At 35.9% G+C, this 17,694-nt stretch overlaps 1 protein-coding gene and 1 long non-coding RNA gene across 2 annotated transcripts in view; both read right to left on the bottom strand.

Moving 5' to 3' along the window:
• Positions 1-17,694, bottom strand: part of LOC119694923 (neuropeptide FF receptor 2) — a 58,857-nt gene that overhangs the window by 40,397 nt on the left and 766 nt on the right. Inside the window, exon 2 of the mRNA XM_038122516.2 lies at positions 1,774-1,916. Within this exon, the coding sequence (XP_037978444.2) occupies positions 1,774-1,916 (143 nt within the window). The remainder of the gene's footprint in view (positions 1-1,773; positions 1,917-17,694) is intronic.
• LOC125490256 lies at positions 2,777-17,677 on the bottom strand. Its single transcript, XR_007267573.1, has 3 exons — positions 17,665-17,677; positions 4,363-4,366; positions 2,777-3,391 (listed from the first exon to the last, which is right to left on the bottom strand). It is a non-coding gene; the product is annotated as an uncharacterized LOC125490256 (long non-coding RNA).

Genomic DNA, 17,694 nt, shown 5'->3' with positions numbered 1-17,694 from the left:
AGTTGAGTACCAAATAATGTAGGCGGGCTCATGTTATTGAGTTTTCTCTTGTTAGTGAATAGGACTAATTCTGTTTTACTGGGATTGACTTTTAGTCGATACTCCCTGCACCATTGCTCGACAATCTTCATTGCGGCCTGCATAACGCTACAATGAAGGTTCTCGAATTTCCCACTAATGAGGATGGTGAGGTCATCTGCATAGCCGACTGTATAGAAGCCGCTGCTGTTGAGTCGTCTAAGGAGGTCGTCAACTACCAGATTCCACAGTAGAGGTGAAAGGACCCCGCCTTGAGGGCAGCCTTTAGCTACAATGCATCTGGTTGTCCCGTTTAGGTTGAGTTGTACTGCTCTTAACTTTAACATATTATTTATCCAACCCCGTAGAGTAGGATTAACATTATATTTGGTTAAGGCAATGTTGATACTATCGAAGTTTGTTTTATCAAAGGCCCCTTCTATGTCTATAAAGGCACCCAGTGTTGATTCTTTGTTTGTTAGCGCACACTCAATTTTGTTCACTACGCTATGGAGTGCTGTTTCGGTCGATTTGCCAGCGGTATAGGCATGTTGGCTGTTATGTAATGGTTTTTGTTTGAGATTATTATCTCGTATGTGTCTGTCACAAAGTCTTTCTAGGGTTTTTAGTAGAAACGACGTTAAACTAATAGGTCTGTAGGACTTTGAATCCGTGTAGTCACTTTTTCCTGATTTAGGAATAAAGGTTGCTTTCACCTCTCTCCACTGTTTAGGAATGTAGTTATGTGCTAAGCAAGCCTTAAAAATATTTGCTAAGCTTTGCACGATAACCTGTTGTCCCCACACTAGGAGCGCGGGGAATATACCATCCAAACCAGCTGATTTAAAAGGTAGAAAGCTGTTTATGGCCCATTCAATTTTTTCAACGGTTACTAATTCTTGGGCGGTTATCCAATCAGATATTGACGGGTTCGAGTGCTCGCTATTATCCCAGGTCAGATCATCAACGAGGCGGCAGTCTGGGAAATGCGTTTCAAGGAGTACTTGGCACGTTTCGTTATCGTTGATAGTATAGGTTTTATCGGCTTTTTTTAGGCAGTCAAGGTTTTTATTTTGACCGCAGTCTAAGATTTTTCGGACTCTAGCTGCTTCGTTGTTGGATTCAATGTTTTCGCAGAATCGACGCCATGAGTCTCCTTGGCGGATTCTTATTCGTTTTTTGTAATGTTTTTGAGCTTCTTTATATAGCTCCCAGTCAGCATAGTGTCTAGTGTTTTTGGCCCTATTAAACAGCTTCCTAATCTTACGTCTCAGTCTCTCAAGCTCCGGTCCCCACCAGTGGGAGGTTCTGGGCCGAGTAGGCGGAGACGTAAGTGGACATGCTTGTTCATAAGATGTTGTTATACATGTTGTTAGTGACAAAACATTGGTTTCTATAGCCGCGGTGGATTGCGACATGTCTTTAAAGTTAATAGTTTGAAAGTTTTGTGTTACTGCTTGAACGTATTTAGTTCGGTCAGTCTTCCGCGGGTTACGCCGCGGTTTGACTTGCGGTGGTTTCGCTTGAAGTTTAAAACATATTCTCCTATGATCGGCACAGGATGGTTCGTTTGATACATGCCAGTCCGAAATTAGGTCAGTGACGCCAGTAGTAGCAAAAGTGACGTCAACAATTGTTTGGTAACGCGATGAAACGAACGTCGGTTCAGAGCCTATATTAAGAATGTTAAGGTTTGTTGAAAATAAGTAAGTTACCAGGTTTTCACCCCTTCTGTTGGGAGTTTCACTGCATTACCTTGCATGTAGTTGACGAGCTTGCACACGGCCTCCCCGTAGAACCAGACCAGCGTGACGGCCTTGCTGAGCTGCAGCGGCATGCACACCGACGTCACCAGGATGTCCGCCGCGGAGAGGTTCACCAGGAAGATGTTCGTCACGCTGCAACAAGGAGTAAGTACATCAGGAAATTGCCGAAGAGATAATACACTAAGCCGAAAGGTGGTGACTCAGGGGTAGGGAATACAAGCCCGGGATCCCGGTCCCCGGGATCCCGGGATCCCGGTCATTTTCCAGTCCCGAAATTTTCGGGATTAAAATTTGCCAATCCCGCGATTTTCGGGATTGACAAAAAAGGGTAAATTAAATGGATAAGAACCCAGACCCAGGTAACATAATATTTCTTTTATTTAACCATGTGTGTGTACCATTCTTCGTAAACTTAAACGTAAACAATTGCATTGTACTAGATATACAATGTGTTTTTTTTCGAACCCGACAAACTTTAAGGGGGGATACTACGAGTAATTTCATCGAGAAAAAACCCCCATATGTGCGGTCAAATCTCAATATTCTAGAAATGGCGGCCATTTTAAAGTTTAGATACTAATTAACTAACTTCAATAATTCTTGATTGCCTCGACGTACAGATACGGTTTTGATATCATTGTTTAGTTTATTTCAAATATTTTTTAATAAATACATAGAAATACCATCAAAGGGGGGTGATTTTCAAAGTTATTCAAGTAAATGTAAATTTTTGCTGTTTTTTGTGTCAATAAAACTAGATTAGGTGCTTGTAACTTATTTTATGTTACTTTTTAGAGTTTTGAATATTTTTATTCGATAGAGATGACTTTTTGCGGCTAAAAGCATTTTATTTCATGTCCGTAAGCCGTTTGAATCTCGAGATATGAATTTTTATGAAAACTAAGGATCTAAAACTTTAAAATGGCCGCCATTTCTAGAATATTGAGATTTGACTCCACATGTGGGGGTGTTTTCTCGATAAAATAAATCGTAAAATACACCCTTAAAGTTCGTCGGGTTCGAAAAAAAACACATTGTATAAAAAAACTAGATATATATACATAACCAGGTATAAAGAGGTTGGAATTGCAAATATTACCAAACGTAGAAGTTCCTATCTTTATTTTAAGATAATTGTGATACCTTTTGTGTAAGATGATTAACAAAATGTATAATAGGGAATATGCATTTTTTTTATTCTTATTCAATAGATTTACGTTGAATTACGAAAGTTTTTTTGTACTTTTCAACAATTATTTACTCGGTCAAAAATAAATGATATAATCAAAAATATTAATGGAAGCATAATTTTGAAATAACGAAGTTTATTAAAAATAATATTTTACCTTTATTTGAATCGCTTGTATATTCCCTATTTTAAGTAATGCTTTATGTTTTTTTAAGGAGTATATTTTTTGTTCACCGAAGTATGGTCTGACAAAGTTAAATTATAAAAACTGTGTCTCCAATAAACCTAAAAACTTTGATTCGTTAGACGTGTTTTTGTTTGTGACCCTGATCCCGGGACTATCCCGGGATCCCGGGATTGTCTTCATCCAGTCCCGAAATCCCGGGATCCCAAATAAAGGCCGGGATTGTATTCCCTACTCAGGGGTCATTCTGAACAACTTATGGCCTGCTAGTTTTGGACATTCGACAAAAAAATATTCGTTCTCCATAGTAAAAAGTCACGTGATCTACAAAGTTTCTATGGAAAAGGATTTTTTATTTTCGTGGCTAAGGCTAGCTTAATGACTCCGTCTGCAATATCGAAGTACATGGAACAGCGCATCAGAATATTACCAACTTAAAACGTTTATATTTTAATCAAACCCTAATTAAATATAAGAAAAAAAGGGGTCATTATTTTAAGGTCGATATTTTGTAATTGAAAGGCGACCCTAAATAGGGATAAGGCAAGGAAGAAGAAGAAGAAGATTTTGTAATTGAAACTTTTTTATTACTCGTGAGTGTATTAAGTCGAAGAGTCGACCAACCGGCACTGGGCCCGGGTGGACTACACCTAAACCCTTCCTTCATTGGAATGAGGCCCGTGCCCCAGCAGTGTGGACGTGATGGGTTGTGATGATTGGCAAAGAAATATTAAATTGTCAGATTTATACGGAACCTCTGATCCCTTAATATAACTCCACCTTAATGTATAAAGGCTGAGTGCCTAGTAGAAATATTTTATAACGGTTTGAGTAGTGAGAATAATCGGCAATTTGGACGGCGCGGAGGTTTGCATTACGTGTATCTAGTGGCTACTCTACCGCCAAATTCACATTTTGTTTACTCGTTACTACTTGAACGATGTAAAAATTCTCACTCCTCTATATTATTTACGACGAAAGAGACGTCAAACATAATAATATTGTGATTTTTTGTCCTAATAGGGAAAAACTTGAGAGAAAGCTGGAGCGTGGAGCATGTCAGGTACCTTCCTGCCTTCAATTAGTCGCATATGCTGTCAACACTCTTCGTTCTTTCACAAAGTCTTAGGGCCACTTGCACCAACATATTAAATCTAGATTTAGTGTTAAATCTCGATTATGTGTCTAATTTTATATGGACTGACGTTTCTTAAATCGAGATTTGACACTAAATCTAGATTTAATACGTTGGTGCAAGTGGCCCTTAATAAATAGTCGCCTGCACAGTAGTACCTTACTACTCTAGTGTCACCATTAAGCAATTATATCTTCATCGTGTATAGGGTGTTATAAAGGTGGTAATAAGTAAACCGAAAGGGGTGACGGTGACTCAGATCCTCATTATTAACAACTTTTGGAAATTCATGAAAATTTTAATTTAGCCTGTAATAAAGACCCTCACTACCAAAAACTATATATTTATAGTTTTTTTTTATATATCAAGTACATACACTCTTTGCCTACCCGGCTATACCCGTATTAATAACACCCTTTATATAAAACGTGGGAGCAACTCGGCTGCTACAAGTCAGTATCGGAATATGTAATGGAATTCCTCGGATGTAGGTTGTTTAGGCGGAAGTTCATTTCCATGTTTTGTGTGATCGTGACTGAGGCAGAACGCATACTAAGAATAATAAAGTAATCTTTGTTGATAGAAACGAAGAACCTAAGTATACTTATAGCGTTGAGAGCACAAAATTCAATTTCAAACTTTATTCCATGGTCATATTTGAATAATCAATGAGGCCAAATTTTGAATTAACCGGGCATATAGATTTTTGTAGATAGAAAGATACACTAGAAAGGAACTAAAACAAGGTTAAGAACATTATCGGACCCTAAATTCCAAAATATTATTATAACAATCGTACAAACACTGACGTAATCAAAAGATAGGTAAGCTAATTATCCTATTTCCTATTTTGTTGAGAACCTAGATTTTCATTTATAAACTTGGCAAGAAAATAATATAATGAAAATCTGTCGCTTTTTGTTTAATTTAAAAAGGGGTGCAGACTGACACACTATTTCACGATATTTGTGCAGTACATACCTACTATTTCACGACACGAATCTTGCAATAAAAAGCCAAGCAAGTACTGTAGGTACCTAGTTGAATATTTTATAACTGCTATTAGGTTTGTATATAATATTCCATTATGTACATTAAACATTACTCTAGATCACTCTTGGGATATGGGGATGACTTAATAATGAGCATGATTATACAGGATTCATTGGCTATTAGATGTTTTAATTTTCCCTTCCGATTTACTTATTTATTTATTAACATGTTCGAAAAATAATTTCCATTGAACCTTATAATGCCTTATAAATCCAAACTCAACCATATCTAACATAGGTAATTGAAATTTAAGTTTTTTTAATTTGTTTTCTTGAGTACTTATGGCATATTTGAAAGTGTATTTCAGATATCACGGTGATTGTTTACTTACCTAATATAATAAATAAAATTATAATTATCACAGCCATCACTATTTCCATGATAATTATCTACACATAAAGAATTAAGATTTACGCCATAACATACCAAACCACAACGCCAGTTCAATTATTCCTCCATCAATATCACAATAGTAAGCCCCGCGTGATGTATGTCGATTGTCGATGTATCCACGAAATATCGCATCCGCAACCACATCATCCATCAGAGATTTCATGGGGTCACTCTAGATCGACAATAAACGAAGGAACGAGTTGTCTGATCCAATATTGTACTATATTATTCAATGCAATAATGCAATAGGTAGGCAATAAGTGAACGCCGTCCTCGTTTATTCCATAAGTTCTTCATTCGCCCAAATGTTGCATGAGAGATCGCTTTTAGCGATACGGCTGCCTGTTGTGCTTATTCTTGTTTTGTAATGTAATTTATGGTGCGTGCTTTTCAAACAAATGCAGCCAAGACAGTGAGTGACTGACGCTATATTCTGACTAGCCTAAACAAACAGTGATTTCCAAAATAATAGGACAACCTACAACCTACAACGAGATAGAGTTATGGTTAACGCAGTAGGCTTCCGAAAGCTAGAGTGCCTCCGATGTTCAAGCTAGCTTCAGTGAGTTGAGGTGTCTGTTTCATACACTATCTGATGACCATCGCGACATCTGATATCTTCACCACACAGTTTGTTAGCTGTACAATCAGTTTCATAATACCTACACATTTGGGTACCTTAGTCCTTGTCAAACTCACTGACCGCCTGTTATTCATTCAAGAATTGACGGTTGGTTAGTTTTACAGGCTATATACGAAGGTGTATAGTGTATACTTCTATCGTAATACCTAACACTTTTTCCACAACTGCAAGATAACGTCATTAGCATTAGCATTTCGCCTATGTATGTTTAAATGGAAAATTACAGACAGGAAATTCATCATGCTTGAGTTGCTTGACCGATTTCAGAACAATATTCAATGCGCATTTCGTCGTACCAGCGTGTGCTTGCAGTCTATACGTGGGCAAAGCTTCATTTGGCTCTTTTAAGGAAGGCCAGCGGACGATTCTACGAAAGTACAATGTAAGTTATACATACAATACAGTAGTACAATGAAACAAGGCACAGAATAGTTCTTAACTAAGTAGGTAGGTATACAAGGGCGGACCTATCGCCTAAACACGATATCATTGACACCCTAAGGCCCTGCACATATGTTTAAACCATTGACAAAAGAATAAAGAGGACTTGGCATAAAAATCGGTACTTAAAAATATATCGTCGTCTCTTTTTAACTTATTGGTGTTATCGTACGTAAAAAAGGACAACAGTAGTTTTGTCTTTGCCTAAAATTACAACATTGCGATCGGTCGCCATGTTGATTGACCAAGATTGACATCCAAACACAAGGTACTTCAGCTGTCAAACAATTTGTTTGTTTACATTTTTCAAGAAAAAAGCCGCCATTTTAATTGACACCAAAGTTTAGGTAAGCGCATTTTTTTCGTTGATATGGCATGTCCTCTCTTTATTCTTTTGTCAATGGTTTAAACCGTTGATGTTATATGGTGAAACGCAACTGCCACGAAACTGCAACCACTATAGAGCTTCCACTATGTTATTGTATTGTAGACGTTTCCTTATGTCTGGTAAGTAAAGTTGGTTTTCCTTTGCAGTCATCAAATATGTATGGGATTTCGACTGTCAAAAAAACCAATAAAATAATGGACAGAGTAAAGTTAATTTTGAGTTTATGCCATAGATACATTTAAGAGACAACACACGTCGCAACTAGCTTTAAACCGGTTTCAACTCAAAATTCTAGTAGTTGCAGTTTTGTTGCAGTTGCATTTCACTATGACTGTGTGCTGGGCCTAAGAGGCGTCATGATTCTCTGCCCCCAACAGTACCTTCTAGATGCGGCCTTCAAGTCACATCGTAAAACCTTGTTTTTATCACCAAACACTGCCCCGGACGTAAACTGAGACGTCGTAAATGTGTGCAGGACGGGCACGCGGGCGTGAGTTATACTTATAATGAAACTGATAAACTGTGGTGGACTTAGATTAACAATATAAGATGGAGTTTTAGGGCAAAATAAACGTCTCCACAAGAACACACCACTTCTAACATTGAGGTCTTATTTTGAACTAGTCCGTTCATACATATGGTTGTCATTAGGTTCAACTTAAAACGGTTTGACAGTAAACAAAGTACGGACAGTTTTTCTGCTTTGCTTTTTTATGTGTGACACCATCATTTTTGTATATCGTTAATCTGAGACGACCAAATTTTATCAGTTTCATTATAATAAGTACAAGTCACGCCTGTGGTCTTTGATGTATTTTTATGCGAGCACGACTTTTACCGCATTGGTTATTGTATTATTCTTTTTAACGATTATCTGAGACATTAACAGTGATAATGGCTGTCTGACTGATTTCAGTATCACCACGGGAGTTGTCGTATTTCATAAAATAACGCAATAAGACGAATATCAAATTGTTTCCATTTTTTGTAGGTAAGTACAAATATTAATATATTTTTTCTTATTTATGGGTAATTCCTTGTTTTTTTTACTAAACTCGCGTTGTCGCAGTTGCAAACATTGTGATAAGAAAGTTATTGTTGTAATAGTCCAGAAAGAATACCTAGTTTTTGTACGACACGTATAAAACCTCAATTTTAAGGAACGTTTTTCTCCGCCTTTGAAGCAAAGTGATAGGAATCACTTAACCGATCTTCACTGAAAGTCACTTAAAGCGAACAATGGGTTTAATCTAATCTGATCAATAAATAGTTTTATATAACGGCAAGTCTCAGAGGGCATTAAAACTTTGCTTGGGGTTTCTCTCCGGGGTCGCAGCAAAAGTGAGATCATTTGTTAGATAACTAAGGTTACCACCTATTTAAAGTTCCTATTACTTAGCATCAGCTTTACGTTACGTTATAGACGACTGAATGGCGTAGTGGTTAGTGACCCTGACTGCTGTGCCGAAGGTCCCGGGTTCAATTCCCGGCTGGGGCAGATATTTGTTTAAACACAGATATTTAATTTTGTTCTTGGGTCTTGGATGTGCCCGTAAAATGGCAATACGCTCGCCCTATTACATTGGGACTAACATAACACTGGCGAAAAGTGGCTGCAGCAATGCACCTCTGCCTACCCCGCAAGGGAGTACATTAGCACAAGGTGTGAGTGTTTGTTGTTTTTCTTTTCTTCTTTATGTTAAAAGTTAACCCCCAAGTTTATGGAACGAGCTGTATTTACAAGACGCTTGCAAGCGTCTTCGTGATACTGGAAACTGCCCGACTGAACATCGAACAATGAAATTGCATGCTCTTCGGTCAAAGCCTTTGTCCAGGAGGCTTGCTATATATACTGAATAAATATGAACGAAAGAGACCTGTTGTGAATTCGCCACTTTTAATACAATGGTATAAACTCGTGACTCGCGTACGAAACTTCGTTTTTGTCATAAAAAGTGGCCCTTTGCAGTGGAATATCACGAGCCCGTGATGACGATGAATTGATGATTTATGTTTTAAGGAAAATCAAAGAATTAATTAGTCAAGAGTTTACTTAGAGAAGCAATTACGAAACTAGGGCACGCAGGGCTTAAAAACCTATTGCGGAAAATTCATTTTTATTATGAACCTTGTTGATTATTGGGCAAAACTGTAATATATTTTGGATTAGAAGAAATTTATTAAATTATGATTGTATTTAAACATTCAGGTTGGCATTTTTAAATGAGTCATTGTATACATATGTACCTGTTATATTTACATAATAAAGTAAGACTTCATTGATAGATTAAATATATATATATATTTATCTATATAACTATATATTTATCTGTTTCACAATCTCTCAGGAAATCTCACGACAAATTAAAATTTAATACATATGATTATATTATTTTATTTTAAAAAATGCACATAATGAAGGTGGACTCCATGCTAAAGTTAGTTTCTTCAATATAGGTACCGTACGTAACGGAACCCTAAAAAGCCAGAAACTTTACTGCGTTCTAATTTAAATTTTATATAAATATTCAATATTAATAACCTGGGGCACTTAAAAATTCACCGCCTGAGGCTTGTTACATTTTAACTTTCCGTTAATATTTCGGAATTCATTTAACAAATTTAATTTCAGTTTTTAGTGCTTATAAGGTATGATTTGTTAATCAGAGTTGTGTAACAATCGCTTTGTGATTTTTAATTGTAAATGGTCGAGTTGTTAACTTTAAAATAGTTTACTTTAATGTGGTTAGTATTAATGTTGTATGGTTGGTACAGAATCCACAAGAGTGCGCCACTTTGTCCTGGCAACTGCCCAGGGGGTCACTCTCTCTTCACATTGATGATGATGATGTCCTCTTCGTCGTATCCGACAACAGCGACTCTTGCTACACTCTGTTATGTGCTCTTATGTGGCTGGCAAGTCCGAACTTCGTCTTGAACACCCTGTCACACTGAGCACAGTAGAGCATTGATAAAGATAAAGATAAAAATAGCTTAATACAATAAGATAGAGTTGTAGTTACTACACAGTCGCTGCAGTTTAGTAGCTTGCGCTACTCGAGCCACGGCTCTATCTCGATTGCGTGAAATTTTTTGTTCCTTTATTCGTAAATATAGAGAGTAACCCCTCAGCTCAGCCCTTTTACTTCTAGCTCGATGTCTACTGTACGGTCAGCTGCATAAGTAGCTATACACTTTAGCACCTTGTCAAAATGACTAAATGACAAACCATCAATGTTTGAATAGGCAGTTTGTGAGTTTGACAAGGTACAAAAGTGTACAGCTACTTATGCAGCTGACTGTACCTACTTTTATGGTATAAAGAAAATCGTAATCAAATCATTCAAGATTTTAAGCTGTTTTAGTAATAAGTTCGTAGAGTATTAATTTGTAGATATAACTTTACAACTAAAAACTTTCAAAATGAATACCTAATACGTTTTATAATTCAATATAATTATTACCAATCTAAGTAGTGGTTAATTTAATAAGTGAATGTGAATGGAAAGTTAGAAAGCAGACACTTGGGTTTCAGAACTTTATTAATACTACTTAGGAGGTAAGTTCTTAAGCCATTGGCCGCTTATGTGTCTGAATATAGTCCTGCACATGCCCTGGATTGCAGATTATAAGTACTAATTTAAGATTACTAAGTTGATTTAAAAATTACTTAGTTACCGATTCATAAATAATCTCATAACCAATTTGTACTAAAATAAAGATAATACGTAAATATATCAAAAACTAGGTAGGTAAATCATGTTTTCCCAGGCTGTTTATGTGGCTGATGGGCTAGAAAAATATATTTATTAAGAAATCGTGAATCATTAGGTATTTGCATTTTAAACAGTATCCCTGCAAATTGTTCCGAAATTCCTTTCATGGAATGTAAATCAGCTTCCCTTATTCAATTCCAACAATAAATTATCTCATGGAAGAAAGGAACAATTGCCTGGCGCTAGGTGCCAGAATTGATTTGGTTAAATAAATGATTCGGCTCATACCATTATAGTAGCTCATAATCCGTATAATGATAAGGTCCAATTTCTTAGTGGCTAAGTAAAACAAAGGCGTGATTTATTGGTTTATCGAATTAATTGCCATTTAATTTTATAGGCAATTCCTGCACTACTATGGTACGGGAGGCCGTTTGTCTAAAACTATAACCACCTTTTTATGTAAACACTAGCTGTTCCCGCAAGCTTCGCTTCGGCTTAAAAAGTTTTCCCGTGGGAATTCCGGGATAAAAAGTAGCCTATGTTCTTTCTCAGGGTCTAGACCATATGTATACCAAATTTCATTCAAATCCGTTCTGTAGTTTTCGCGTGAAAGAGTAACAGACAGACAGACACAGTTACTTTCGCATTTATAATATTAGTTAGGATTAGGATTAGGATAAGGAATAAGAACTAATAAATTTAAACTAGGTATTTATTAATAAAGACATCTGTTCCGAAAACTCAACTTTTGGTGTTAAGGTACTCACTGAAAAATCAGCATGGACTAATAAATTTTCAGAACTCGTTCGGAAATGTGTACCTAGTAAATGTTACAGAACAAGAAATCCTTCCTCCATGACTCGGCGGCGTCAATATTGGAGTTTCGAGAGTTCTCAAGATCCAGTTGAAGTCGGAAAATTACTGGAATGTTTGAAGTCAACTCAATCCGCAACACAGAATACATTGTACTATAATGTACTAAAGTACAAAGGTATATTATCAGGTAGTGTCTATTCATTACAAAAATGTAATTTTAATAAACATCAGCTGATTCTCGTATATAGCATAAAAAATTATAAAGTTTTCAGATTCCAGAATTAGGTAAAAAGTTATCGTATTTTTTGGTTTATGGTACCTTCCTGGCATATAACAGCTTTTTTGATATGACGTACATTAATAAGTACACAAAGCGCGGTCTGCTGGTAGAAAAAGTCTGGCAAAAGCCTCTTAGTTCTGCAGTACTGCAGTGCAGCTGTGAATGAAAGCGCAATGTAGCGAGGTTTCATCTACACGTGAACGCTCGTACCTACATTAGTTTGTTTGTACCCCGAGTCCGCGTTGTTCTATGGCATGGTTTATTTAGTATACACGTGCCAGTTAACCTGAAATATGCAATGTAATTCCTTAAAATTAATATCAACGATGAATTCGGAAGTTTAAGTATTTTTACCCGACTGCCGAAGGAGGAGGGTAATGTTTTTCTGGTTTTCCCAGTGGGAATTTAGGTTGGATGTGTGAATTTACGGTGTCAGCTCACTTTATGTAAAATTTCATTAAAACAATGTTCCGGCCATTTTCCAGCAAAAGAGTAACAAATATCCATCCATCCATCAATACCTACTTACAAACTTACCTGTTTGTTATATTAGTAGCGTTTACATTCAGCATAACTTAAACATTTTATTACAATTTTCAATATTTACAAATATCGGACTGTACTACTGGTACCGTATGCATGCCAAGTCACCGTTATCTGATCGACAATGAATTTGTAGTACGTATCGATGATCAAACGTCAGAATTGAATGAAGATACTAGTTTAGTAGCAACAATCTATTGGAAATTATTATATCGTTTCCGTAAAGGTGAGTATAGACTACAATATTTTGTGGAGCAATTCTGTGTAATGTAACGTTCTTAAGAATGGTAAAAACTAGTAAAAGCGTGATAAAAAGTTCGTGAAACGATGATACACTAGAACAACGGTCAGCAACAGGCGGACCGCGGTCCGTTTGCGGACCGCGAAAGGTTGAACCTCGGACCGCCAAATATTGTAATGTAGGCATGTCAAGTACTACTTATAAATAAATGCTTTGAATATTATTGTAATATTTTGAACCAATCGAACTTAGTACCTACCTAATCTAATTACAACATCGATATCGATCAAAAACAACGCGCCGCCGCCGCGCCGCCCGCGCCGTCGAGTCGCCGCGCGCGCTCTGTTCATAGGTACTTATAGCTTCCGACGACCATAATAATTATAATAAGGAGAACTCTGAAGAAGACATTGCAGTGTTTACAAAAAAATTGGCCGATCTTAGCAACGAATTCGCCACAAGGTTCCAAGACTTTGCAGAGATGGGCAAGCTATCTCTGTAATCTCTGTTTCTGAAGTCACCCTTTGAAGTTGATGCAGCCGCCGAATGGACAGATGTGGCTGCCAAGCAAAAGTCCTTGCTGCCAAGTTATTTAATCTGCCAAAGGCGTTACTTTAAATTAAAATAATTGATCTGCAAGAAGATGTGTCTTTGCAAATATATAGAAAGGTGTCAACTGAAGAATTTTGGGTCAATCATATCCCACAAAAATATCAAAATTTGAAAAAACTTGCCATTAATTTGGCGAGTATTTTTGGTTCGACATACATTTGCGAATCTTCATTTTCATAATTTTCAGTTTTTTTTGAAAAACCGATTTTGTTTGAGATTAACAGACGCTCACTTAGAAGACACTCTTCGAATTAGCTATTCTTCACGAGAATCAAACTATAAAAACCTGGCTCAAGACCGCCGATGCAATTTTACTCACTAATTTTTGTAATAAATAGCTGTATTTACTTAATTATTATCAGTTTTTTTTCTGGACCTTTTAAAATTTTTCGACCAATATCCGGACTCTACCTAAAACTAATTGCCGACCCCTGCACTAGAACATAGGTATCAGAGAGCGGCTCGTTGTTCTGTTACAAGTAAATGTTACAGTATATACTCCTCTTAACGCTGGGATGGCATGTTTTGACAACTTCGCAATAGGCCAACAATTTCACAACGATTTTCAATTATAATAATAATTTATATATTTAATTTGACACTATAATTATTAATAAATAAATACAGGGTTATTGGTAAGTAGACCGGATCCTTTCAGGAGGTGATAGAGGAAGGCATTTCCAGTCGATTGAATCCAATAATGCATTATCCTAAACTAAACCATTTCTAAGATATTTAATATTTAAGGTTTCTTTAATTTTTTGCCAAAATTTTATGCTTAAATCCGAAAATTAAAAAAAATAGCCACATTTCAATATTTTTTTTGGTTGTTTTGCATAAGTAACACCTTAATAAAGTAATTAAAATAATCAAATCTGCACTATTCGACTTAAATTAGACATAATACTTCAAAATAGTTAAACATTTTGAAAAAATATTCAAAACGCAAAAACAAATAAATTTAATTAAAAAAGATTTCCATATGACATTTTTTTGTGCACAAGCTGAAGTGCACAAAAAAATGTCATATGTCACAGGAAAACTAACAAAATTAGCCCACTTTAAAGGTAAAAAGTGTGATTGTTTTCAGTCCTGTTAACTTTAGTATGGAAACCCCTGCTCAGTTTTCTCCGCTTTCTCTGGTTGTTTTGGCCATATCTTGGTGATACCTTAATCGATTTGGTATTGAATCATCTTGTTTGAAAGCTTATTAGTTCACCATGTTTTTAAGCTGAAGTGCACAAAAAAATGTTATATGAAAATCTTTTTTAATTTAATTTATTTGTTTTTGCGTCTTGAATATTTTTTCAAAATGATTAACTATTTTGAGGTATTTTGTCTAATTTAAGTCGAATAATGCACATTTGATTATTTTAATTACTTTATTAAGGTGTAACTTATGCAAAACAACCAAAAAAAAATATTGAAATGTGGCTAGATTTTTTATTTTCGGTTTTAAGCATAAAATTTTGGCAAAAAAATAAAAAAACCTTAAATATTAAATATCTTAGAAATGGTTAAGTTTAGGATAATGCATTATTGGATTCAATCGACTGGAAATGCCTTCCTCTATCACCTCCTGAAAGGATCCGATCTACTTACCAATAACCCTGTATAAACACTCACACCTTGCTGCACCCACTTTTCGCCAGTCTATAATTATTATATTTGTGCAATGAAGTACCTAATAAATAAATGAAATAATTACTTCGTAAGTAAATGTTATATGCGATAGGGCCCCTATATTTTATACTTACATGAAAGGCAGCCCGCTGCGCCCCGGTATAGTGTGCGATAGTTCATAATTATATTCATTATATCTTTTGACGCTCTGTACAACTTTTTACGTTTGGTACTCTTACTTTTTTATTACTTAATATTGTTCCCTGTACGTCTTGTTGTTTGTTTCTTTATCTTTATAATTTTTTTTGTATCAGACCGGGTTTTTGGCCTGCATCGATTTCCACTGAGGCCTGCCATTGATGTGCGAGTATATTGTATAAACAGCTTACTTAACGTGTAAAATTATCAGAGCAATTAAGAGAGCCGTTTTTTCAATTTAGTTTTCCATAAAAAATACCTATTATTTAGTTAGTGTGTAGTATATTAAATAATCTACATTCCTTTTGTAACATGTACACTGCACCCACTCTTAATCTCTGTTTCCCTCCATCCAAAGGTTGTCTGGCAGAGATCGCTTTTAGTGATAAGACCGCCTTTTGTACCCTAATTAAGTTACATTTTGTTAATTTTATTATTCTGTTTTGGTGTACAAATAAAGTGTATTCTATCTATCTATCTATCTATCTATTTTATTATACCTACCGTTTTCCTACATACAATGCAGAAACCCAGCGGTCACTGTCATGATTCATGAAACACGTGAGTTATTGTAACTATCTGGCGAATGAAAACACAAACATAACTGTTTACGTAAAGCATCAGAACTTTGACTCAGTACAACGTAGGTACGGTCAGGTGCAGAGAAACCTGACCCTCCTCTCATGGATCAAGCTGGAGCTCAATTCCGGAAGTTCGGAGATACATCCCAGATCTATCTCCGTTAAAAATTTTCGCTTCACATCTCCAATTTTATGTCAAACTCAAAGACATTTTTACGTTTTACGTGAGATTGCCAGAATAGCATTCCAATTTTATGTCAAACTCAAAGACATTTTTACGTTTTACGTGAGATTGCCAGAATAGCATTTTTTTTATTTTCACCTGCTATGAAGGTTTTATCAACGATATCACGGCATCGGATATACTTCTCCGTAACTCGGGAGTCGATACCATGTCATGCAGTCGATACGTTAAATACCTACATAAAAAAAGAGTCGAGAGGTTGTTTGTTTGTTTGTTTATTATTCATTTCTTTATAATATTTCTTAATAATACATACAGTGCTCTTAAACATAGGTTTGAATGGGCACTCCCTCACTCACGGTTGCCATTCATAGTTGACTCAGCAGTGCTCTGAAACTTTGTTTTTCATAAGCTAGAGTGACCACGCTGGGTTAACTGATGGAAACATCGGCACCCAGGGCAATATGTCACAAGCAGGCCACATCCGAATGCTCACTTCGGTATTGCATCCGAAAACACAGACTGTGTAGACTACATCATATACCTGCACACATATTTACATAGGAACATGTACATAAACACCAGTTGTACCCATTGCAAGGGCTTCTACTGTTTCCCTAGTTTCAGTCAATATTCAACTGTACCTGGTATATTGTCTAAACGCCTGCTTCACAATGGAACAGATTTTGAAGGCAGACATTTCAATTTCTGAGCCGTCATACACTCATAATTTACCTACATTAAAATATGGAAAATGATTATTACAAAGCTTTGTAAAATTACGTTTGGATGTTGATAAATTTAAAATTGGTGCGTACAGATTTGCTACCAATGCCAGGATAATAATTAATAATAATATGTTGGGACGACTCATACACGGCCATCCCATCCCAACTATACTGAGCATGTAACATGAGTACCGAACAGCTGATATCTACTACATAGGTTATAGATAGACACAATATTACATAAACGGTGTTATGGGTCAACAATTTTTACGACAAGTAAAATTCGAGTAGAAAAATTGCCTTCGTGGTATCAGATTCACGACCCACATTGTATATTTTGCTCGTCATTGGGGAAAATGGTCCAGTAATAAATCGAGCCATAAGTTCTTGTAACGAAGCTTAACGTGGAAACAATAAAACCCAAACAGCACATACCTATCATATTATCACATAAATTATCAACTAAGTGACTATTTTTTTGTAAAATGTAATAATGTTTGTAAATGTAACTAACGAACTCATTCAAATTGAAAGCTCACTTGGAAAGTGCGGTGTTATTTGTCAAGATGATTCTTTTGCACCATACCGACGTCTTGTTCCTTTATTGTTTATAAAAGCAAAAAGTATGACATTACAATGTGGATATTTATGTCTATAAATGCAAATTTACCTATGTAATGTAAGTACATAATAATATAGGTACATTCAGCATGGACTGACAACAACAATTATTGGAACCCTTGTGACCATGACCATGGAAACCTTAACTTTTAGTATTGTCATAGAATAACAAGTACCAACAAACAGTAGTAGTATCGCACAGCATCACCTTATGTATAATAATATAGTATATTATACATGAATAAGAATAAAGGTATCCTCAGTAAATTTTTCAATACATTTAGAGACATACAATTAACGTATCAAACCATCATAATTTAATCACTGATCATTATAAA

This window comes from Plutella xylostella, chromosome 22 (genome assembly GCF_932276165.1).
Source record: "Plutella xylostella chromosome 22, ilPluXylo3.1, whole genome shotgun sequence".
Lineage (NCBI taxonomy): Eukaryota > Metazoa > Arthropoda > Insecta > Lepidoptera > Plutellidae > Plutella > Plutella xylostella.
Note: the sequence above shows the minus strand (reverse complement) of the source record. Positions and strands in the feature narration are given on the sequence as shown.